Genomic DNA, 19,090 nt, shown 5'->3' with positions numbered 1-19,090 from the left:
TGCAATGCAGGACAAGTCAGTACTGAGACAGAGAGAGGTCAGCAGAAAAGCTTTAACTCACTTGCTCCTATTTCTCTGCACAGAGTTGGTTGAGGCTAACAGACCTGAAAAAGGCTGCAGAGTTGCCACATGCCTTTCCCTCCCTCCCTTCCCCACCCTCTCCTTTTTCTGCCCAAATTAGAAATCACAATCTCCACAGCAATGGGGTCAAACTCCATCCAAGCTACCACAGTGGAAGTCTGGAATGTAGACAGATAAAACCAGGGAACAAAGAATGAGCAGGCAGCCTGACCAAAGTAGAGCTTCCAGGCTGTGCTGAAGGCCAGCCAGACAAGAGAACTCTGCTCCAGCTAGTGAAGAAATTAGTACAGATGGATTTTTCCCAAGGATTGCATTTTCCAATTAACATTTTCCATCTAAAAAACCCACATGTAGCACTCAGCAGAACTGACTGAAGCTCAAGTTCAGTTTCTCTCCTTACTGAAACACATATAGATCCCTATTAGAAACCACCACAGCGTCACAGCCCTTACCAATATCCTGAGTATCTTGGTTGCTCTGCCTGGTTCTCATCTGTAGTTGGAATTTGTGCTGGGAAGAGCAGAGATGCAAAAGGTACTGGCAAGTCTTACTGCTGTCGGTCTGAAATGCATGCTTGATACCATCTGACGTGTTCTGCAAAGTTATTTTCTTCTTCTACATGATGGAGAAAGAAAAAAAAAACGAAGACAACAATGTCTTTTAGCCTACAAAGAGTTTAGTTACAGCATTCACACTTTCCTGAAAGAAAGTGCACCTACAGAACATATTTCCCTTAAAATATGGGCTGAAAGCAATTGCAGCTTTACAAAGTAGCACTTTAAAACTGCTTCTGGGCTAGCTGAGATGGGACTTCATTATTATTTAATCAGTTTCTGTTACTGCTGGTGGTACTAATAATAACCAGCACTACTACATCTTGTAGGGTGGGGTTTTCAAAGGCCTCTGAGGAAGTCACTAAGGGTGCTGCCACTGAGGGAGAAAGAAGAGATGCCCATCTAACTACAGAATCCATCAGTTAATGTCCCAAGTCTTAAATTCATCTTTGTAGCCATTTTTAAACTTCAGTTTCCCTGTTCTAGTTAAACCAGGTGTCACAGATGACACAGGCTGTAGCCTTTCCATCAGGAGTTAGAAGTAAGCCCTTGATGCTCAGCTGCCCACTACAAACTGACACGACCACCACATGAGCATGGTGCACCCACGAAGGTTGGCTGATCACAGGTCAGCCCCTGTCATCTATCATTTAACTTGGCTACTCTTGGAAACACAACAACTTAAAAGCAACATAGGGGCATCTCCTAGTTCTACTGAGTATATACACTGGCACTTGGCAGCAGCCAGCCCTCTAATGCAGGGTTCTCTCTACAGTGTCCCGTACGGCAGCGTGGGCAGATTGCCTGGCAAAGCAGAAAATGGGCAGAGCTTCTCCCCATGCTAAGAGCAGCCCTTGAATTACCTTCACAATAGCTCTGAACCCTTGGAAGGCAGTGAAGCTGTGTTTCACAGCAATACAGGTTTTCCAAAACACCAGTATTGAACTCTCCTCTGAGGCTGGAACCTCAGGATAACCTAAGGGCAGCCAGGCTGGTGAGGGGGCTGGAGGCTGAGTCGTATGGGGAGTGGCTGAGGGAGCTGGGGGTGTTTGGCCTGAGGAGGAAGGGGCTGAGGGGAGACCTTATCATTGCCTGCAACTGCCTGGGGGGAGGTTGTGGAGGGGTGGGTGATGGTCTCTTCAGCCAGGGGACAGGAGATAGGAGAATGGAGCAGGGCTGTGCCAGGGCAGGGTCAGCTCAGATGTCAGAAAAAGTTTTTCCACTGAAAGAGTTGTCAGCACCTGGAACAGGCTGCCCAGGGAGGGGGCTGAGTCACCATGCCTGGCTGTGTTTAAAAAAGGTGTAGATGAGGTGCTCAGGGATCTGGTTTAGCACAGGACAGGAATGGTTGGACTTGATTTTAAGGGCTTTTCCAACCTTGTGATTCTGTGAGTTAATAAAAGGAAAACAAAACCCCAACAACCACAAAACCCCCAAAAACCCCAACCCAATCTTCAAATACACAACTCCCACTGTGATCCCATAATAGAACACAGCTCAGCCATGCAAACCACAGTCCCACTGTGCTGTAAAACAGCAGGTTAGTTCCCAAAAAGAGCACAAACATGTGAGTGTCTGGAGATACAAAACCAGGTGTGCACACACAGGTAACAGGAAAGGAGGCTGACTTACACTGAAGGATATTTTCTTGGTCTCTCTCCAGGGGAAGCGTAGTACCGGCGTACGGGCCCCGTTGTGAACTTCAAAAATAACAACTCCTTTGGAGCACACTCCCAGAAGGATCCCTGTCTGGGATCTCTTCTCAGGCAGCACATGATGAAGATGAACACCATATTCTGTGAGCCTCTGACATAACTGTACAGATGAATGCAATGAAATTGGTAAGAATATGAAATTAGGGCTATTGCAAGTTTTCAGAAATCTATCTTTCTAAAATCCATATATATATTTCTGCCTTGTGATTCCAATTATATACTTTACAGATGTTACAAGAGACACCCATCAGCTGCTCTAGATGGTTCAACATCTTGGTAGTACCTCTTAACCTGCCAAACACTACAGGAATTGAACCTAGCATTTATTGACATCCAACAAGGAAAGTGTGAATCAAGAACACCCATAAATCACACTCACACAAACCAATCACTGGTGACAATCTGTCACTAGACACATGCACGTGTTATCCACACATTTCTTAATCACAGAATCAGCCTGACATTGCAGCTCTGTGATCACATCATGGAATCCCAACTGCCAAAAGACCCAGTTTCACACACACTGCACTCCCAGCCATTGATCCCTACTGCCTCTTTGTTACTGGCATAAGGGATTGATGTAATTAACCAAACAGGGGAGTCTAACAGCTCTCCCCACCTCCAGTCAGACTAGGTGGAGCTGGGATCAAGTCACCTACTCTTGTTATCTGTGGTTAAGTTACAACAGCCTTACAATCATAGAATCATAGGCTGGTCTGGGTTGGAAGGGACCCCAAGGAGCACAGAGTTCCAACCCCCCTGCCGCAGGCAGGGCCAGCAACCTCCAGGCCTGGACCTACACAAGGTTGCCCAGGGCCCCATCCAACCTTACAATGGGCAAAGTCAGCTCAGTGTTTCTTCTCAATGCTTCTTCAGCTTCTCAAAGAGACCAGAAGTATGTTGTGGCCGTGGAATTACAGTGTCAGGGTTATCCAATGTCTCAGCAGCAAACCATCACCCACTGAACTCATTTGCAGCCACTGCATCAAGGCAGGACTTGATTTCATTAGCAACAGCAGCAAAGCCCCTAATTACAATTCGTAACAGGTCCTTTTAGAATAAACCAAATACATCTGTGATTAAAGCTTTTCATCATCTTACACAGCACCTGCACAATGAAGCCTCCTTGGCAACACTCCTGGCTTGCTTCATGCCAAGCACCATGAACAATACTCACTGTAACAAAATGTTTCCTAGCTTTATTTTTGTCTTCTCCTCAACAGAAAGAACAAGGAATGCAGGGAACACAGGGAGTGCTGCCTAACAGCCATACTCCCTTCAGACTAAACACAAGGGCCAACAGCTCATTTTGACTAGTTTGAGCTAGAGCAGGAGGACCACTGGTTGGCCAAAACCTGTAAGGACTTCCTTCCTCATCTGGTACAACTTCTTTTCACTTGCAATGGTGTGTCTTTTGAGAGGATCGCTTCAGCTTTCTTCCTTCAGTGTTCATTTCAGCTGGGTTCCTTTCAGAGTTACGCAGAACACGAGGTGTTTCTCTCTGCTTTCGCTTGAAGGCCACACATCCCTATTCCCACATGGAATTTCTTAAGTCACAGCTTAAGGAATCAAAGTGCTGCTCACTTACCTTCAAAAATTCTAACTCTGTCTCTTTTTCAGATGCCCCCACGTAAGTGCTATGCAGTTTTGGCAACTCTTCCTTGACATAGGACAGATCCAGTTTCTCCAGCACTCGAGCTGGGACATAATGTTCTAGTCTGAAGTAGGACATGCCATGAACCTACAAGACAAAAGATATTTGTTATGGTGTCCCCATACACCACACTATGAGCACGACTGAAGCATAAACACTCATTTTAGAGAATTACTCAGAATCCCAGGATTGGAAAAGACCTTTAAGACCATCAAGTCCAACCATTCCTGTCCTGTGCTAAACCATATCCCTGAGCACCTCATCTCCCTGTCTGTTAAACACATCCAGGGGTGGGGACTCAGCCCCCTCCCTGGGCAGCCTGTGCCACAGCCCCACAACTCTGCCAGGGAAGAACTTTTCCCTCCCATCTGAGCTGACCCTGCCCTGGCACAGCTTGAGCCCATTCCCCCTCGTCCCATCTCCTGTCCCCTGGCTGAAGAGACCATCGCCCACCTCTCTGCACCCTCCTGGCGGGGCAGTGGAGGTGGGGAGAAGGTCTCCCCTCTGCCTCCTCTTCTCCAGGCTAAAATGTAATTATACATTGCTACTGTCTAAGGGGAAGTATTCAAAACCTCAACCCTGACCCAGAATTTTATTTCACACACGGCTTCTTCCTATTCCAGCCTGACTCTACTTCCACAGAAAGGAGTGGGTTCAACATGCAGATCTTGAACTAGATTCTGCAGTGGCCCTGCATTAGCCTAAAGAAAACTTTCCCACAGCAAAAACTGCCAACAGTTGAGCATGCGGTCCAGGGAGTCTCCTTCTCTGGAGATATTCAAGACCTGCCTGGACACCGACCTGTGTGACCTGTCCTAGGGACCCTGCTTTGGCAGGGGGTTGGACTTGATGATCTCTGGAGGTCCCTTCCCACCCGTACGATTCTGGGGTTCTGTGTGTGCCAGCTCACAGTCCACTCCTTAATTAGGCAGTAAGAAAATGTTTCTCAAATGTGAAACTGATGGTGTACCTCTGCCTGGTAATCTCCATACTCAGCTTGGAGAGCCAGGGATGCTAACAGTAAGGCTGTCTCATCATCACAGTGCATCCTGTCTTCCAGGATGTCCTTTCGCAGCTGCAGATAATACTGGTGACAAGTCAGAGTATGCCTAGAACAGGAAAACAAAACAAAAATCAAGTCAAAGCCCCACACCATCTTTGGTACCCTTCCCATTACAGAAAATGCCCAATACTTGATGAATACCTATTTCTGTCCATAAATTTAGGGCTTAGGGGTTTTAAAAAAAAAATCAATCATAAACTTACTGTATAAGGCTGACATCATCCACAAAAAACTTTATGCGAAAAAAGAGAGTGAAGTTGACAGGGGGTTTGTTCTTTTTCTTTGTTTCTTCTTTCCACCCTTCTGGAGCCACTTTACTCAGCTTTATGTCAGGATCAACGAAGAAAAATTCATTGTCTGCCATGAATGTTAAAGAGAATCAGAGGGAAAACATTAAAACCAAGTACTTCCTCCAGCTGGAGGGGTTTACAATTCTGAAATTCAGTTTTGAACAGGAAAGTTTTCTGTTGAGTAACAATGAGTTACAGAAGCAGAACAGGTATTAAAGAGGATACTGGGTAAGGGCAGAAGAAATAGTTTTATAGTGATCCCAAAGAAACGGGTGAGATAAAAATAAAAGAGGCACCTGCTGTGACAGCTACAGAACAGGAATGAGAGTTTCTTTAAAATGTGAAATTTCTTCTCATAGAATCCCAGACTGGTCTGGGTTGGAAGGGACCCCAAGGAGCACAGAGCTCCAACCCCCTGCCACAGGCAGGGACACCAACCTCCAGGCCTGGAGCTACACAAGGGTGCCCAGGGCCCCATCCAACCTGGCCTTCAACACCCCCAGGGATGGGGCATCCACCACCTCTCTGGGCAGCCCCTTCCAGCCCCTCACCACTCTCTTTGCAAAGAACTTCCCCGCAATATCTCATCCAACCCTTCCCTCCCTCAGCTTCACTCCATCCCCCTTGTCCTGCCAGTCTCTGCCCTTGAACAAGCTGATTCCCCTCCTGTCTCTCTGCTCCCTTCAGGAGCCAGAACCCAGTGCAGGAAAAACCCAAGTTCAACTTCTGGCCTGTTCTAATAGTGAAAAAGTAACAGCTCAAGAGCAAATACTTTTTTAAAGCAACTCCCTGTGTACAAAGGGCCTTTCTACACATCCCAATGGGTCTGCCTCCACAAGAGGCTGCAACATTTCCTAGGCCACAGTAACAGGACCCAAAGCCCTTACACGTCCTCCAAGGGGTATTAGTGAGTGAAGGCAACAAATGGCACAGAAGAAAACTCAGCAACCAGAGTGAAAAGGCTGCCCAGGATGAGCTACCCTTGCTCAGGCAAACAGAATTTCATTGTGCTAAATTGTTCTTCACTGGGGAATGTATTTTGCCTCCACACAGGAGAATGCAACTCAAAGTAAATGCTTAGGAGAGGCCAGGCATTCTCTGATTATCTTTTCTCAGCACCAAGTAGCTAATTCTTCTTATTCTGTACCTGTCAACTACATCAAATCATTATTCTTACCTCTTAAAGTAGCCAGTCCAAACAAGTGGTGCTCCACCAAGCCAATATGGGCAACAACCATATCAAAGACATCTTTGCATACTGTTTTGGTATCACAGGTCAGCTCCAGCTTCTGCCCACTTAGAAGCATCACATTCACTTTTCGCCTGGTGTCATCATTCTTCCCTTTCTTAGTCTGCATTTTGTGAGGTAAGACATCCCAATATTCATACTCATGATACAAGTGATTCTCTTGGTTTAATGTAGTTCCCCTGCCCACCGATTGCTGAACAGCCCCTTTCTTACCAAGATAGACTTTGGTAGATCCAAGGAGATGAATGGCTCAATCGTCATTTTCACAAACTCAGGGCCAAAGAAATTCTGCAAATCACAAGAGTAGAAATGGACAGTGGAACAACAGAACAAGGCACAGTCAGTCCCTGGCCTGAAAATGCCAGAGGAACCAAAGGACAAACTAGAAAATCATACTGAATTCCTCCCACAAGCCATGAAGTCTAAAGAACCTGATTTCACCAGCATGTGTGCCACATACCACTGGCAAGCTACAGCCAAATAATGTTTGTGACATGATTACTCTGCACACTTTCCTTCCTTTGCTGGGCAAAAAGCCAACCCTCTATTATCATTTGTCTTCCCTTAAAATACAGAGTGTGGGCTCCACACTCTTTATTTTGGGACCTCCTAGGCTTATCTCAGTAGGCAACTGCCTGACATTACTAAGCTTTTCCACACTGGTGGCAATTCTGCCTTGACAAATCTGTCTGTGACACTAAGTCACATCTCCTGAAGACTGAAATGTTTCAGCCTAATTACATCTGCTGGGTTCAATTAGAGATCCTGGCCAATTTCTGTCTGCCTGTAGGCAAACAAATGTTCTACTAACCCACCGGGAAATTACAGGAGGTTTCCTGTCCAAACTGTTCAACTGCACAATACCCACTTCAATACCACATTAAAAAAGTGGCCCAAGATTTACCTTTTGAGAGAAAACCTTCACTGGCTGCTGCCTATTACCTGCTGTGTACTATATGTAAAAGAGCTGCATGTAAACCTCTTAAGGGCCAACTGGGTTAGTTTAAGTCTACATGAACTCACTGGCCAGAGTGCTATGAACTGGAGACAGATATAGAAGCTATGACCCTGGATTTGGACAGCAAATTCATCTGAGTCTTGTTTCAGTTTTCCCATCCCTAAAAACATAGTAACAAATAAATCCAATTCACTGACAGCAGCAGCAGAGGGCATCAAGCCATTGCCTCTTCTAAACATCAGCCACTTGATTTACCTATACCTCTGTTTGCCTCTCTCTAATCTTATGTTTCATCCACATACCAAGACAGCTGGGAAAGGAAAGGGGAGTCTGCATGGTGATTCAGGGTGAACCCACGAACCAAATGAACCCTCTCAGCCTTCCTTTTACCTTCCCATGTTGTTAATTTAATGGCCTTTGATGACAGTGGGACAACTCCACATTCAGCTAAAGAAATAAATGCAAATCAAAGTGGTTGAAAACACCACAGAAGGCAGGAGAAGACTATACCTTTCCTTTGGCAGGACATTATACTGTTTAATTGAGGCAGTCTCTAGTCAAGGCTTGCTGTCTGTTTTAGCATCTCTTGGTATCATTTTAGGCTACCTAGCCACTAATGCCACAAAACCTCAGACATTTACCATGTGAGATTAGGTCTTTCCTACCAGGACAATTCCAAACACCCAGTATTGGATCTGTTTATAAGTGTTTATTACAGGGCTCAGTTTATGAATCTATGTATTAAGAGTTTCAGGCAACACACTGCTCTGTTTCAATGTAAATAAGAGTTCACCTGCAATCAGGGCATTACCCTCAGTTTTCTTTGTGTCATGGCTGTTTCCAGAGCTATTTCTCTCAGTGGATCTCGGGTGATGTCAAGCATTGAGGACTTAATTGCATCTCCTGGGTAGAGGTTAGGTCGGGACTGCCTGAGAGCCACTCTAGCTTGCAGTTGCATCATTTCTTCTTCCTGACGCTTCAACATCACTTCTTGACTTATCAGATTGCCTTCAAAGGATGCTTCATGCTGCCTATGGTATGGTCAGAGGGGATGAAAGATATTAGTGGGTATAAGCAAGACATTCTGCTGATTTCAACACTCACCTAGGTGGAAACCCAGAATGCAAAAACCAGTTATCAAATCCTACACTCAACACCTTCTTTATTCAGCAGCTAGGAGGTTATCAGGGATCCAGCAATATAGAAAAGGAGCAAACATGCCCAGTTTCTACAGCTACCTGACATTTATTCATATCAAGAAAAGGCTCAGCTGTGGTCTAAAAAAATCCTTGATGCTACAAACCCAGGGAATCAGTACAAACCCAATGAACACACAGGAGGAAGAATATTAATGCTTTGAAAATATCTTAATTTCTCTATTCAAGCAGGAACTGTGAAAAAGGCAGGATCAAAAGTGTGTTGGCAAACCCCCCCTAAAATAATAATGTACCTTCTGTATATACTGCTCCAATCACTTTTTCTGTGGCAATTATTTATGAGCTCTCTCTGCAGCAGTTATTTATTCACTAATTTTTCCCAAGCAGTAGTACAGCATGAGATATTTATATAAATATTTTATATGTATCAACATACTAAATTATTCTAAATATCATTTTCTAAATGTTTTTATCATCTTATTTTGCTGGGAAAAAAAAAATCCCTTTTCACTGTGCAACCTGTCCTAGGGACCCTGCTTTGGCAGGGGGGTTGGATTCGATGGGCTCCGGAGGTCCCTTCTAACCCCTACCATTCTGTGAATCTGTGAATTTTCTTTTAAATTCCCAAGAATGGCTTGGTTGGCACACAGTCATCACAAAAAATAGATCTAAATTAGTCTAAATTAGTAATCAAAAGGAGAAAAACACACACACACAAGCTTTCCCCATCAGTATTTCTGAAGAACACAGCAACCTGCCCTCCAGTTCTTTTTTCAGCAGGTATGGATCCAAACTGCCCTATAGATTTTTTTCTACATGGAAGGAAAAAAAATCCACATCCATTTTGGGTGAACAAAAGCCCTTTTCTATTCAAAAATCAGGAGGTTATGAAATGTGAAGAAAGGAGAAATGCAAGAGAAGTAAACCCAACTTCCACTTCTCTCCGCCTGTCCCACGCTTACAGAAAACACCTTTAAACCCCAAACTGAACACAAACCAATCAAGGCTTCTTTAGAAATCCTGAAATGAGAGAAACTGATGTTCTTCCTCTGTCAACATGACTATCAGAGGCAAATTAAAAACAAACATGGGCAGGGGAAGCTAACATGAATTTCATCCCCCAAACCCCACTTTTAGGAAGTCTAAGCTGTTAGTTCAGATAGTACCTGCTTAGGCAGGGGGCTGGACTCGATGGATCTCTTGAGGTTCCTTCCAACCCCTTTGATTCTGTATGCTAGACCAATGAAGAACATTGAAGTGCACAGAATGTGTTCTGAAGCCTGTGCATCACTGCACTGTGGTTTAGGAATAGAGGTAAATGCAGAGCAAGTCCCACAGAGACACCGAGACACAGCCTTTCACAGTGAAAGGACATCTACAGAGTTTTCAAGGCTGAGAATTTATAAAGGTACTTTTTAAAAGAACCTAAGTATATGCTTGGGGAAGGACAAATCAGTTGATGAACGAAGAGAAAATGCAGCTGTCCAGACAGCACAGTTGTCTGTGCTAACTCGTGGACATGATTTCAATTTTATCATAGAGCGACAGCCTGGTTTGGGTGGGAAGGGATCTCAAAGCCCAACTAGTCCCATGGGCAGGGACACACCCCACCAGCCCAGGGTGTCCCACGCCCCATCCAACCTGGCCTTGAGCCCTGCCAGGGCTCCAGGGGCTCCCACAGCCTCTCTGGGCACCCTGTGCCAGGGCCTCCCCACCCTCAGAGTAAAGAATTCCTTCCCCACATCTAACCTAACCCTGCCCTCGTTCAGCTTGAAGCCATCGCCCCGTGTCCTGACCCTGCACTCCCTGGTGACCAGCCCCTCTCCCACATTCCTGCAGGACCCCTTTAGGGATTGATAGGCTGCAATTTTATCTTCTTACAGCAAAGTTTCTAACAAATGCCAATAATGTGATTGGTGCACTGCATTATATTTATTTTTATACTAATTTTTCATTGGTTAGCATATAAGCCAGCGTTAAAATAAGAAGAGATGAGTTCAAACAATTCAGTGCTACTAATGTGCCACAGACTGAGCAAAACAACACTCAGGTTCCTCAGATGGAGTTTCAGGGAAGGCAGGGAGTAGGTGCAGAAAAACATAAAGCCATTATCCTTTCACAGTGCGTCACTTCCCTTCTCCTGCCTCTGTTTCTTTCTGCAACACACTTAATAAAGGGCCAAGAGATGAGAAGAGGCCTCAGACCTGCAAGGACTTGTGCACACGGTTGGCTTTTCAGCAAGAGGAAGCTTATCAAGATCAGCCTATGTGGGAATATTCACAATGAACGAAGTTAAATACACCCACAAGTGCCCTTCAGGTCAAGGTTTAAGGATGGGCTCTGAAATAAAACAAAAACAAACCCTTTCTGAACATAAGTATCTATGAATTATCCCAGATGATATGAAGGAGACAGACGTGTTGCAACTGGCTATATCTGAAAAACACTTGGCTAATGTCAAAACCCCTGCTGCAGGAAAAAAATTGCCTCTTTATTAACACAGAGATCTGTGCAATAGAAGCAATCATAAGCTGGTAAGAAAGTATTATCATCAGATGTTGGTTTATCCTCTTTCTTGACATGTATTAGTTTCTCTGAAATTGGGGTGGGCGTGGGGTGTTTGGGAAGGAAGCTGAAAAATCTAATGAATTCAAAGATTTCCTAACTTGGTGTATACAAACTCTCAGGGACCAGAAATCAGCATGTTTCAGGGTCTTGGGTAAGTAAAACCAGCTTTGGCATGGTCAGACTGCCACTTTTCTATGAAGGCTATCAGGGCGATTCACTCCTTAGGTGCCTAGACCAGGAATGCATCTCTCATTCTGCAGGACAGGAGACCCCACCGTCAGTGAAGCTCAGAACACACAAGTGTCATTATTCCAAGGAGAAAAAATGAAATATATAATTCAGAATTACATTCCTAACAGATAACATCATAGAAGTGTGTTCCCTTGTTGCTTCATCAGACAAGTCCTTGGCTGCTGCTCTGTATTTTCACTGATGCCTGACCGCCAGCCAGAATCCCAGAGTTATTTATTAACCTGAAGATGGTAGGTGAGCAGTCACCTGGAAGGCTGACTCCTATAAAAGGGGGAAGCAAATTAACTCCTCACCAAGTGTACTTACCCAGAAATGAGCAGGTTTTGGATCAGAGGAGGAGGCTGGAGGGAGGGAAGCAGGTAGGTATTCTCTAATGGTTAGCGCAGTGGAAAGATCAGGGATAGATTGAGCAAGATGGATGTCATTTGGTAAGGTAGGGAGGATATGGAAATGAAATCTACTGGAAGGATAAGGCAAAAGAAGAGAGAGATCCAGGTCAGCTCCTAGAGAGAAAAAGGAAGAAACAGTAAAGGAAGAAAAAAAAAAAAGGAATAGACACATAGAAATACGGAATACAAATAGCAAAGAGGAAACACAGACACAAGTATCTGTTGCCATGAGGAAAGCATTCCAGGAAGCTTACAGGGTAACAACAGTCAGAGAGCATGAGAAGGGGCTGAGCATCCTCTGTTCTACTGAAAAACCTGTGGTTCTGCCAGTTTGAGAACAGACAGCCCAAAGCAGCACAGGTCATGCTGGCTCACAACTCTGAGCAGCCTCACGCTTCTGTTTTGGGGTTTTTTTAAGATTGGCTTCAGACTCCCTCAAATCCAAACCCCCCTATTTGATTTACAACTCAGTTTTACAAGGATAATTCTGTGGGTAATTAATCAGGCTGCCCCTAAGGACCTGCCCCAGAAGCAGTAAATTCAACATGTGCTGAAGTACAGATGGTATCTCTGAACACAGAGACAAACACTGAAACACGCTCCCAAGTGCTGACGGAATTCAAGCAACAGATGAAGTTACTTCCCCGAACCCTGAAATCAAAGGGCCAACTGAAAAATGGAAACTCTGAGGATTTCTCCTTGGAACTACTTGTTACCATTAAGAGTTCTACTTTGAGAGCTTGTATTTCTGAAATTACACAAGCCACAGTCTTCTACAACACAGGACATTTTAAAACAGCAACATGCAACATTCTGGATAACAACATTAAGTTATTTTTTCAGAAATCTCCCTATTTCACCAGCTCCATTGTCTGATGGATTCCTTTTTACACTTGTTAGCACTGGAAAGCTTTAACAGCTGTTGGAGAAGGAGAGGGGGAGCATGCGCTGTTTTCTCTTCAGCTCACATAATTAACAGAGATATTATCTAAGTATTATTTTAGGAATAAATCCTGCTCGTGGCTGCTTTCCTGTTTCTTAATAGGTCTAGTAAAATTAGCTTTGAGGAGTTCAGCCTTATTTTTCCATCTGGGATACCCTTACTAGTCTGGTACCTAGATGAAAAAGAAAAGTCCCAAACTTCCTCATCTTATGGAAATGGGGGGAACAACCATGTAAACTGGTAAGGAACCACCTGTGGTGCTTCTCTGTGATGTATTTGTGCAAGCACAGAGTGATGCCTTCTAGTGAATGTACAGAGAAGAGCCCAAGCAGAAACAGGAAATTAAAAAGCAATACTAAGCCTTGAGCCAAGGTTCAATATGCAGAAGAACTTCTTCCCAGAGAGGGAGCCCTGGGACAGGCTGCCCAGGGGGTGTGGAGTCTCCTTCTCTGGAGAGATTCCAGCCCCATCTGGACGCCGACCTGTGTGACCTGTCCTAGGGACCCTGCTTTGGCAGGGGGTTGGACTCAATCTCTGGAGGTCTCTTCCAACCCCTGTGATTCTGTGACAGCTACATGCTTGTTAAACTCACCCCTTTGCTAAGCAAAACAGTTAAATCCTCACTGCACTTACAAAAGGCCATTTCCCCTTCAGGATTTCACCCATTTACAAATCACATCCATCCGAGGTACCAGCCTTAAAGCAGCAACATAAACCAATGTAAAACAAGTCATGAGAAAGTATTTTCTGCTTTGCCATGGCACCTTCACTTGCATAACAGGCCCAATTAATTTCCAACAGTGTGACTCATTTACATACCACATACTACTTTCCCTTTCTGAAATATTTTGTAAATAGAAACAGAAGTTCTCTATCAGCATCCACAAATCACTGCTGTTCTATTCTGGAGCACAGCTAGACTGTTGAATTGGCAACTTTCCTGGGTTCAAGTCAAAGATGAATGAGGGGTGACTTAGCACTGTTCACCAAAGGAAAACAAACAATGGCAAGTAAGTAAAACAAGCCTTATGCTCATTCTGTACACACAGTAGTAACAGCCTACTACACCTTTTTAGTGCAGTCCTAGAGACAAGTAAAATGCAAAGCAGGTATTTACAGCCTCAGTGGGGTTGGGTGGAACTTAAAGTTCTAACTTCAGTCCTTGAAACTCTGCCCTAAAAGCTCCTATACCAGCCAGAATCCTCCAAAGTCGAGACAGGCTGGATTTCTAGGAGCGTTTGGACCCTGCAGTGTAACACACACTGTTGTTACACAGATACCACATTCCTGCCAACAAAGCAGTGCTGACCCTGCCAAGCAATGCCTCAATAGTTCTTCCCCACAGGAAATGCCAACACACACATTTCTAAATGACATGGCATTTTTCATGCAAAGAGGGAGTAGTAAGAAACCCAATGTTGCTGCTCCAGCTGCCGACAGCCACAAGAGTGCCACCTAACAGCTGTCCTGTCCTTCTGCAGTCAGGTATAGCACATTCTCAGATCCACTTAAGGCACACCATGTAGTCAAAGATGATGTTTGGAGTGCTGATGTATTAAAAAATATTCAAACAGAACAACATAAAGTAAAAGTTTGCCAGAATAACCAACTAAACATACAGGTTTTGGCTTGTTTCGGAGAAAGAAAGAAATGAAATTTATTTTATTCTATTAAATAAAATACCTGAAAATTAATCTTTATTAGTATCAGTACCTCCCAAACATGTATTATAGAAAATTATAATCTAAATTATTAAATATTTCCAGGCTGAGCATAGCCCAAGACCTTCTGATAGATGATAGAGCACAACCCAGTCTCCACTAAACACAGACAAACGGAATTTGGACTCCTAACTGGTGTACTTCCCTCTCCAGCACAGTGCACCACCACACACAGTTACAGTGAAATGCTATTTTTTTTGAGTACAACATATTATTTCATAAACAGAAGTTGGGATGAGAGTGAAAAATTCCATGGTAGATTTAGAATACTTTCTTCAATAAAGACAAAGCACTGCAAGGTTTACCTTGCCCTCTGAGAATTAGCTTGACTTGATGTGGAGATATCATCAGCGCTTGGCAAAGCACCACTGGTCTCGTCTCTCTTGAAACCTTCATTTCTTCTCACTAGCAAACCAAAAGACAAATTAACACTGGACAGTGTAACAAAGCACACAGAGTAATCCTGTCTAAAAATCAGTCATATGAGATTAATGAGGAGGAATCAGATTCATGTGTTCTACATGACATCATTACATTTGGAGACAAACTACCACGTGAAGCTGATTTCAGTTTTCAAAGTGATCTTACAGTTTCCCCCAATGAAGACAGCTCCATCACACCATTCCTTTGCAGATTGATACTAAGAAAGGCTGTAAGAAACCTCAATAAAACAAAACCCCCACAGTTGTGTAGACTCATTTCCAAGGTTAACACATTTCGTTGTCAGCCATGAGTTGGGACACATAAACAGCAAAGAAATCATACAGAACAACTCCAGAAGAGAGCATCTAGGTAAAAGAATTAAGTATCCAGTTCACAACACAGGTAAGAGAACTCTGTGTATGTGTAAGGATATTGTGAGCTCTTGTGTTTAATTTGGGCTGGGGGGAGGAGTGGCTGTAGAGCTGTCAGGCAGAGAAGGACCTGGGGGTGTTGGGTGACTGCAGACTGCAAATGAGCCAGCAGTGTGCCCAGATGGCCAAGAAAGGCCAAGGGCATCCTGGCTTGTGTCAGAGCCAGTGTGGCCAGCAGGTCTGGGGGGGGATTGGGCCCCTGGACTTGGCACTAGTGAGGCCACACCTCGAGTGCTGGGTCCAGTTCTGGGCCCCTCATTCCAAGAAGGACATGGAGGTCCTGGAGCGTGTCCAGAGAAGGGCAACCAGGCTGGGAAAAGGGCTGGAGGGCAAATCCTCTGAGGAGAGGCTGAGGGAGCTGGGGGTGCTCAGCCTGGAGAAGAGGAGACTGAGGGGAGACCTTCTCCCCACCTCCACTGCCCTGCCAGGAGGGTGCAGAGAGGTGGGCGATGGTCTCTTCAGCCAGGGGACAGGAGATGGGACGAGGGGGAATGGCCTCAAGCTGCCCCAGGGCAGGGTCAGCTCAGCTGGGAGGGAAAAGTTCTTCCCTGGCAGAGTTGTGGGGCTGTGGCACAGGCTGCCCAGGGAGGGGGCTGAGTCCCCCACCCCTGGGTGTGTTTAACAGATGGGAGATGAGGTGCTCAGGGATATGGGTTAGTAGAGGACAGGTATGGTTTGACTCAATGATCCGAAAGGCCTTTTCCAACCTAAGGATTCTGTGTGTGCATATGCCTGACCTTGGTTTGTTTTTTTCTGGGGGGATGTGCTGTTTCAGAGTTTTACTGGAGAGGAGGTTGGGTTTTTTCATGGTGTTTGTTTTATAAAGCAGAGGTCTTACCTTGCCTGAAATCTGGTTCCGAAGAAATAACAGATGGACTTTCACTGGAAGTGCTATAAACGTCGCTGTGGTAAGATTTGTACCTTCTCAAAGGCTCTGCAAGTTTAAATCAGGGTATCAGAAGAGAGCAACAGTTCTAATGCAAAAATCAAACACCAATCAACATTTGAAATTTCCTGAAATCTTTTCAAAAGGTTTGTAAACACCTGCCTGTGTCTACAGAGACCAAAAGCACACCCTCAACCACCATGCAGTTCCATACTGTCTCTGAGGTCTGCCTGGCCTCATGGCCATCCTAAGAGAGCCACCTCCTCTGAACTTCTCTCTCACCATCCCAAGTTGAAATGGATATTTAAAGGAACAACAAAAGGCAGACCAAAACACAATCCCTCCTGCAAAGGAAACCAATGCAAACCTTTGGTGTGAACTCAGTCCCTGGGTTCCTTCACACTGAGAAAGAAAAAATATCCCAGAGACAAAGCAGGAACTGGAAAATTACAATTCATTCAGCTCATCTTTGACATCCAGACAATATGATTAACCACCACTTAATAAGCCCCTATAGGATATTTAATTAACCAGAACAACCAGATGCAGGCAATGAACCATGAAAGCAGCAGCTGCAGTTCCAACTCTCAGGGGATTCTTTAAATACCAGGCTGGAGCAAGGGACTCCACAGAAGGGGGATGTACCTGCCATTTGCAAGTCTCCCAAACCTTCCCTAAGCACATTTAAACCCATCTGGATGCCGACCTGTGCAACGTGTCTTAGGGACCCGGCTGTGGCAGGGGGTTGGATACGACGGGTCCTGGAGGTCCCTTCCAACCCCTACAAGTCTGGGATACTGCACATTAAAGGAGAAAACAAAACAAAGTCCCCACACTCTGAGGTTGGCAATGCAGCACTGAGAGAGAGGAAGCTTTTCAAGTCTTTGCTTGCTGAAGACTTGTCTCTGGTCCAGCAAATATTTCTGCAAACAGAAGTGGTGATACAGAGAAGACACACATGACTGTGGTTACAGCCCAAATCACTGCAGAGAGTACAGAATGTGAGCCCACAGAATGGGGAAAACATGAGCAGATGAGTCTGGACACTGTAAAATGCAGTTGGAGGTTCCAACTTCCCACATCCAGAAAACAAAACACCTGGTGAAAAATTCTGGAAGAACAATAAACCTTCGGCATAGCCTGTGTTAGGCCAGAGGACAAATCAGAGCTGATACTGAGAGCAGCCCAGGACTTAGGGGACTGATTGATGAGAAGCTCAACATGAGCTGGCAGTATAAGCTAGCAGCCCAGAAGGCCAACCATGTCCTGGGCTGCATCACCAGAAATGTGGCCAGCAGATTGAGAGGGGAGATTCTGCCCCTCTGCTCTGCTCTGGAGAGACCTCACCTGCAGTGCTGTGTCCAGGTCTGGGGCCCCCAGTAAAGGAAAGATGTAGAATTGTTGAAGCAAGTCCAGAGAGATGACAAAGATGATCAGGAGGCTGGAGCACCTTTCCCCGAGGTGGAATGGCCTCAAGCTGCCCCAGGGCAGGGTCAGCTCAGATGGGAAGGAAAAGTTCTTCCCTGAAAGAGTTGTGGGGCTGTGGAACAGGCTGCCCAGGGAGGGGGCTGAGTCACCACCCCTAGGTGTATTTAAAAGGCAGGTAGATGAGGTGCTCGGGGATATGGTTTAGTAGAGGACAGGAATGGTTGGACTCGATCTCAAAGGTCTTTTCCAACCTGTCATTCTGTGATTCCCACGATGCCAGGCTGTAAGCATTGGGCTTGTTCAGCCTGGAGAAAAGATGGCTCCAAGAAGACCTAATTAACAATACTTAAAGGGGTCCAACAGGAACATGGGAGAGGGATGGTCACCAGGGAGTGCAGGGACAGGACGTGGGGTGATGGCTTCAAGCTGAACAAGGGCAGGGTTAGGTTACACGTTAGGAAGAAATTCCTCCTCGTGAAGTTGGGGAACACTGGCACAGGGTGCCCAGAGGGGAAGTCCCCAGATCCCTGGAGGCATTTAAGGCCAGGTTGGATGCGGCTTTGGGAAACCTGGTGTAGTAAAATTGTCCCTGCCCATGACAGGAGGTTGGAACTAGATGATCTTTGAGGTCCCTTCCAACCCAAAGCATTCTGGCATTCTATGCAGTCAATAGCACTACTGATTCAGATGGGCATGAAAAGAGAGAAGATAATGCAGCAGACCAAGATCAAAGACTAGTTCATATTAGATTTGGGAATATCTGCTTCCCTACCCTTCTTCAAAGCCAGCATTTCTCCCATTTCTGCCAGGTCCCTTGGGTTGTGCAGTTCCCTGCTGTCTGTCCAAAACTGAGACCCTCTAAGAAAACTGGGATAATGAAGCAAAGCCTCCCATCAAACCCAGAAACCAACTGCTCCCACTAGCCCATCCCAGTCACACACAGCAGCATAAATCACAAACTCCCAGAATCGTAGGGGTTGGAAGGGACCTCAAGAGATCATGGTGTCCAAACTCCCTGCCAAAGCAGGCTAAAATCCCAAATAAACACAGAATCACAAGGTTGGAAAAGACCTTTATGAACATCAAGTCCAACCCCCCCTGTTCTGTGCTGTCCCAGATCTCTCAGTATCTTATCTCCTTGTCTGCTAAACACACCCAGGGGTGGGGACTCAGCCCCCTCCCTGGGCAGCCTGTGCCACAGCCCCACAACTCTGCCAGGGAAGAGCTTTTCCCTCCCATCTGAGCTGACCCTGCCCTGGCACAGCTTGAGGCCATTCCCCCTCATCCCACCTCCTGTCCCCTGGCTGAAGAGACCATCGCCCACCTCT

The 19,090-nt window shown here is 45.4% G+C and overlaps 1 protein-coding gene across 1 annotated transcript in view; it reads right to left on the bottom strand.

The window, feature by feature from the left end:
* The window catches only part of PTPN13 (protein tyrosine phosphatase non-receptor type 13), a gene marked incomplete at both ends in the record, with an annotated part of 107,545 nt that overhangs the window by 37,195 nt on the left and 51,260 nt on the right, over positions 1–19,090 (bottom strand). The window contains 10 exons of the mRNA XM_084266598.1: positions 534–696; positions 2,268–2,450; positions 3,939–4,091; positions 4,975–5,113; positions 5,271–5,424; positions 6,535–6,709; positions 6,820–6,894; positions 8,376–8,595; positions 14,900–14,999; positions 16,287–16,382. Coding sequence (XP_084122724.1) covers positions 534–696; positions 2,268–2,450; positions 3,939–4,091; positions 4,975–5,113; positions 5,271–5,424; positions 6,535–6,709; positions 6,820–6,894; positions 8,376–8,595; positions 14,900–14,999; positions 16,287–16,382 — 1,458 coding nt within the window. The remainder of the gene's footprint in view (positions 1–533; positions 697–2,267; positions 2,451–3,938; positions 4,092–4,974; positions 5,114–5,270; positions 5,425–6,534; positions 6,710–6,819; positions 6,895–8,375; positions 8,596–14,899; positions 15,000–16,286; positions 16,383–19,090) is intronic.

Source organism: Gallinula chloropus, assembly GCF_964237585.1.
Source record: "Gallinula chloropus genome assembly, chromosome: 7".
Taxonomy (NCBI): Eukaryota; Metazoa; Chordata; class Aves; order Gruiformes; family Rallidae; genus Gallinula; species Gallinula chloropus.
This window is presented reverse-complemented; position numbering and strand designations above follow the sequence as displayed.